This window comes from Vitis riparia, chromosome 15 (genome assembly GCF_004353265.1).
Source record: "Vitis riparia cultivar Riparia Gloire de Montpellier isolate 1030 chromosome 15, EGFV_Vit.rip_1.0, whole genome shotgun sequence".
NCBI classification, from domain to species: domain Eukaryota; kingdom Viridiplantae; phylum Streptophyta; class Magnoliopsida; order Vitales; family Vitaceae; genus Vitis; species Vitis riparia.
The window spans coordinates 16,079,759-16,084,932 of record NC_048445.1 but is presented as its reverse complement, the minus strand read 5'-3'; the positions used below and the strand labels follow the sequence as shown (position 1 = coordinate 16,084,932).

Here is a 5,174-nt window from a genome sequence, read left to right as displayed (position 1 = left end):
TTTTTTAATCAAAATAATTAATATAAAAAAAATTTAAATGAAAAAAATAGATAAGAAGAATAAATTTATGATCCATGAGATGTGTACACCCCATATCTCAACTTAGGATAATTGTATTCCATATAGTGGGGATATAAAAAAAATGTTGCATAGTATTACATCACTTATACTAACTAATGTTTGGTTAAGTATGGAATAAGATATATCCTCTAATCTTTTTTCCAGTCTCATTCTATATCTAGCAAATCAAACATGACCTAAGAGTTCTTGTATTTTGTATTTATACCGAAGTCACAATTATTTTTTTTCTAAATAATAAAAGAAGCGTATCCAAACAAGAATGATGTAGTCTAATTTTGAAAATGAAACTGTTTCTGGGGTTATAATCTTAGATTTCATTAATCCCATATTCAACATAACATTGAAGCATATTGTTGCATGCTAAAAAGAGCTGAGAATATTTATGATGATGAGATGATGACCCCTTGACGGTTCTTCATTAAGAAAGAAGAGAATCGGGACCTCTCTTTATGATACTTGGAAATATTAAAATAGCGCGCACACAGTGAATCATGACATGTATCATTTTGATTCTTATTCATACTACTTCATGGACTCCAAATCTTTGTTATAGGCATTGTGAGATGGTTCATTTAGATGCTGCTGCTGCTGCTGCAAGTTTCTCATCGCGAAGGGCCTGGAACTTGGCAATCATCTTGTCTCGAGGTGGCCAGTTGTCTTTGATTATTGGAGAATCCGCAAAGTCTTTCATCCATGCCGACAGCAACGGAAACTTGTCCTCATCCACGATTTTCAGGCCAGCTACATCTTCCAATATGCTGATGAAGTTAGCAAGCCAACCCAATGCAAGATCAAGAAACCCAATTCTTTCTCCACCAAAGAACTTCTTTCCTCTCAGCTCTTCTTCCAAGAGCCAGAGATTCTTCATGGCTTCAACCATAGCTTCCTCCTGTTCTTTCCCTTCCTTGATGAAGACACCCCAAACAATTGATGTCAAAACCTACGTCCAAAACAAAACAAAACAAATGAACATGGATCAAATTAAACTATACAAGGCCATTTCCAATTCCGTTTCAACAAAGAACAACCTTATCGTCACCAAATTTGGCCCAGAAGCGGGCCATGGCTCTCTCGTAAGGGTCTTCAGGCAACAAGGGAGTTTCCTTCCATGTCTCATCAATGTATTCAAGAATGACATACGATTCAGCGATCGGTTTTCCACTGTGTACAAGAATTGGAATCTTTTTGTGGGCAGGATTATACTGGAGAAGTGAAGGGCTCTTGTCGTAGAGATCTTCAAATATGGTTTCATACTCTACGCCTTTGATTTTGAGAGCCCAAACAATCCTCAGGGAAAAAGGACTGGACCATGTTCTGAAAAGTTTCACTTCTTCTGCCATAATGTTTTGATATCTGCAAATGAAATAGCAGCTGAGCTCCTTTATGTATGCATTTAGGCTGTAAAATTTACACAATAGAAGTTGTTCAAAATACATCCAAGCAAGGAAGAAATATTGGTCAAGAATTCCCTTTCTATCCAATGTCCAAACATCATCGATGACGTTTGGAAAATAAAAGTAATGTCCAAACGTCAGTGATGACGCTGGCAAAATGAAAAAGTAATATAAAGGCAAACCTCAAACAAGTCTTCTTCTTTATGTTTGAAGCCTTTGGACTGATTAATTATTACTTTCAGTCACATAGTGGACCCCTTGGTAAGGATGTGCTTGGCCCTAGCTAATGTATATATATTCAAATATCTTAGAAAAAACAATTATACTTTTGGATAGAATGTATAACTACACAATTTTTCCTCTACTTTAACTCATGGTGAAAGATTTTTTATAATCACGAGTGTATGATGATGATTTCTTCATCATTATGAACATATAGCTACAATAAGATTCATACTTACTAGATATTTATAGAAGCAAACGATGTTAACTCTAAAATTAAATTCTAAACTTTAAATGGGCATACTCTTAGCCATAATTATTCCTAGATAGAGAAAAATAAAATTGTAATTTAAAATAATTTAGGTAATATTTGGTAGAACTAAAGCCTTTATGCATGAAATAAGACTACTTTAATCCAATTTCTTCTCAATTTTTTGAATTAAAACTTTTTATGTAAGTATAATTATTAAAGTTATTAGGTAATATTGTTTGGGAATTTTTACTATCCTTAGATACATGGAGGTATATATACTCTCCCCGCAGATAGAATTAATGTCAAAATGGTGTGAGCAACTGCCATGTCTTGGACCAAAAAATGCAGGGGTTGATATGGATTAGAGGCAGAAGAAATGGAGACATATGGCTGATGATACAGATGGAAGCTGTGTATGAAAAGAGGAAAATGTAGAGAAGTTCATAAATGGAGTAGAGAATAAAGATGGTAACCAAAATTGGAAAAGAACAGAGGAGAACCAATAAGGAATGATATGGCCAAGAGGGAATTATTGTGCAAAAGCAAAAGAATTTGTGAAATTCATATTGAAAATAAACAAATATGATGCTAAAGAAGAATGAAAAATAAATTCTATACCCACGAGATGTCGCAACCATTATTCATAGCCACCCATCTGTTCTTTATTTTTTTTAATCAAGTATAGGTAAAACCTTCTTTGACCTTTGTAGATACCCACATGCTATTGTTGCCATCTCCATCCATTGCCACAATTCCATCGTCTTCATCTCCGATTACAGTCCACATTCCACCATTCATACCCACCCATCTATTCTTTATTTTCTTCAATCAAGCATAGGTAAAACATTTTTTGATCTTTGTAGATACCCACACGCTATTGCTGCCATCTCCATCCATTGCCACAATTCCATCCTCTTCATCTTCGATGCCGGTCCACATTCCACTATACCCACGAGCTACCGCAACCACTATTCATAGCCACCCATCTATTCTTTATTTTCTTCAGTCAAGTATAGGCAAAACCTTTTTTGATATTTGTAGTGTTAAATTGAAGATTTGATGCTGTTTTTTTTTTTTTTTTTTTTTTTCCAATTTGTTTATTCATTTTATTTGGGCTTTAAATTGAATGATTGATTGAGGTGATGGGAGACAATGCAAAAGAGGAAGGCAACTCTACAACTATCTCAATTTAGTGTTTACTCTTTGATTGCTTTGTTAGGATAAGTATGGGTGACAAGCCTCTAAGGAAGCTATCTCTATATTTTTTTCCTTTAATATTTTTCTTAGATTTAGCAAAACAGTTTTGAAGTTAGTTTATTGTATTTAAGCTTTTGCTCGAGACTATTTTGCTATGTTTGGGTTACATCCTTCTCTTTTTTTTTTTTCATTTATTTTTTTTCATTTATTTTTTTTCTTTTTTGTTTCAATTTTTTAAATATGGGATTCTATTTATTCAATTGTATAAATTAGGGCTTAGGAAATGATACAAACCATTGTACTGCTCTTTGGCATGCTATCTGATTCGTGCCCAGCTGGTGTACCTTGATTTCGATCCTCAGACGGGAGTAATCAACAAAATTTATAACCTATTACACCATGTACTAGGATAGCCTCAGCTAGCATAGCATAGTGGCTCTAGGATAATTCACTGGGATGGGTTTTCACTCCACAATTGATATTAATTCAAAGCTGAATTGGTGCTTTTTCATTTCAAGGTTAGCTTTAAAAGAAAACATAAAGATGTTTAAAAAGGTTGGTTTTTAGCTAACTAAAAATAGTAACTGATTTTAATTACAAAGAAAAGCGTTTCTTGGAGTTTCAGATCACTAGGCTCAGGTTCCTTATACAAAAATAGAGTTCCGGTCACTTGAATCTTTTCCTCGCATTGGGGATTTAACATATATAGTTATTTCCCGAACCGGTGTGGTACAGATGCTTCCCCTTAATGGGTTCAAACACTAAATCCCTCTCACTGATGCATCTTGCAATGGTTCATACCTCTCACCTAGTATTAGCCATTCAAGGTGATTTTCAACCTTGAATTACCCGTCAAAAGCTCGCAAAAGATAACTAATGGATGTCTTCTTGGAGTCCAAAAGCTTACCAAGTGTTGGCTATTCTAGAAAATCCTACCTTTAAACCACCTCCCAAAGGCTCGCAAGAAATAAACTAGTGTATCTCAATGGATGAAGACCAATTGCCTTACCAAGTGTTAGCCCAGGTGATTTCAAGGCATTTTAAGTTAACTAAAAAAATAAAAACCATTGACGGATCACACTTTCTCTTCATTAAAAACTGAAACAACAAAACTTCCAATTTTTGCATTCGGAAACTTACCCAGCTTTCTTCACTCCAAGAGACAAAAATCCTAGTCACTCATCCTTTGAGGAAACATCCTCAGAGTTTGTTTGGCTAGAAATAAAAATAACGAGAAAACAAAAATATGAGGAAAAGCAGAGCAAGTGCTCTGTAAAATATATTTCTTACTATGATCCTCCTCTCGTCGGATCACATATATGATCTATCATATATTCGTTGGTTCTTTACATTGGTTCAAAGATATATATACAGAAGATATTTATCCCAATAATATCTTTGACTGATTACAAGGAGAAAATAGAAATTTACACAAAATATCTTGAGAAAAAATCTAACTAAGTCGATTGCAAATATTTGAGATTGCATAGGTGGATTTCGCAAGGTGATTCACATGTTGAATTATCCATTTTGCAAGTTTGAACTTTGATTTTGCAAGTTGAATTTGTGATTTTGCAACTTAGAGGTGAGTCCGCAACTTGAAGGTGATTTGCAACTTGATTCGTAGCTTGGAGGTGATTTCGCAAGGTGGTTCGCAGTTGCGAAGATGGAGTTTCAACTTGTGAAGTGGCACACGTGTGCTTGCAGGTGGTTTCGCAGTTGCGAAACACCTTGCGAATTTCGCAAGTGGATTTCATTTCGCAGTTGCGAAATTTTCACTCAACTTTGCGCGGTTGTCTTCAAACGGCCATAACTTCTTCATTTCAGCTCTGATTCACACACCGTTTGAAGTGTTGGACTCCCGACTTCCCGAGCTTCAAAAAAAAGATATAGTATGCATAAAATGGACTCCAGGAAGTACTCGAAATGTGTCCAACAGTTGCTGTCCTCTTGAATTTCTTCATGTTAGATTTCTCTCTTTGCTTCTCCTCCTTGCATTCATGATTTGCTTTTGGCAAAGGACTACA

At 35.1% G+C, this 5,174-nt stretch overlaps 1 protein-coding gene across 1 annotated transcript; it reads right to left on the bottom strand.

Moving 5' to 3' along the window:
- Positions 1-393: 393 nt before the first annotated feature.
- On the bottom strand, positions 394-1,481 carry LOC117931705 (probable glutathione S-transferase). The gene is made up of 2 exons (XM_034852728.1): positions 1,110-1,481; positions 394-1,021 (listed from the first exon to the last, which is right to left on the bottom strand). The coding sequence occupies exons 1-2, from the start codon at positions 1,419-1,421 to the stop codon at positions 650-652; spliced, it is 684 nt and encodes a 227-aa protein (XP_034708619.1). The 5' UTR covers positions 1,422-1,481; the 3' UTR covers positions 394-649.
- Positions 1,482-5,174: the final 3,693 nt, after the last annotated feature.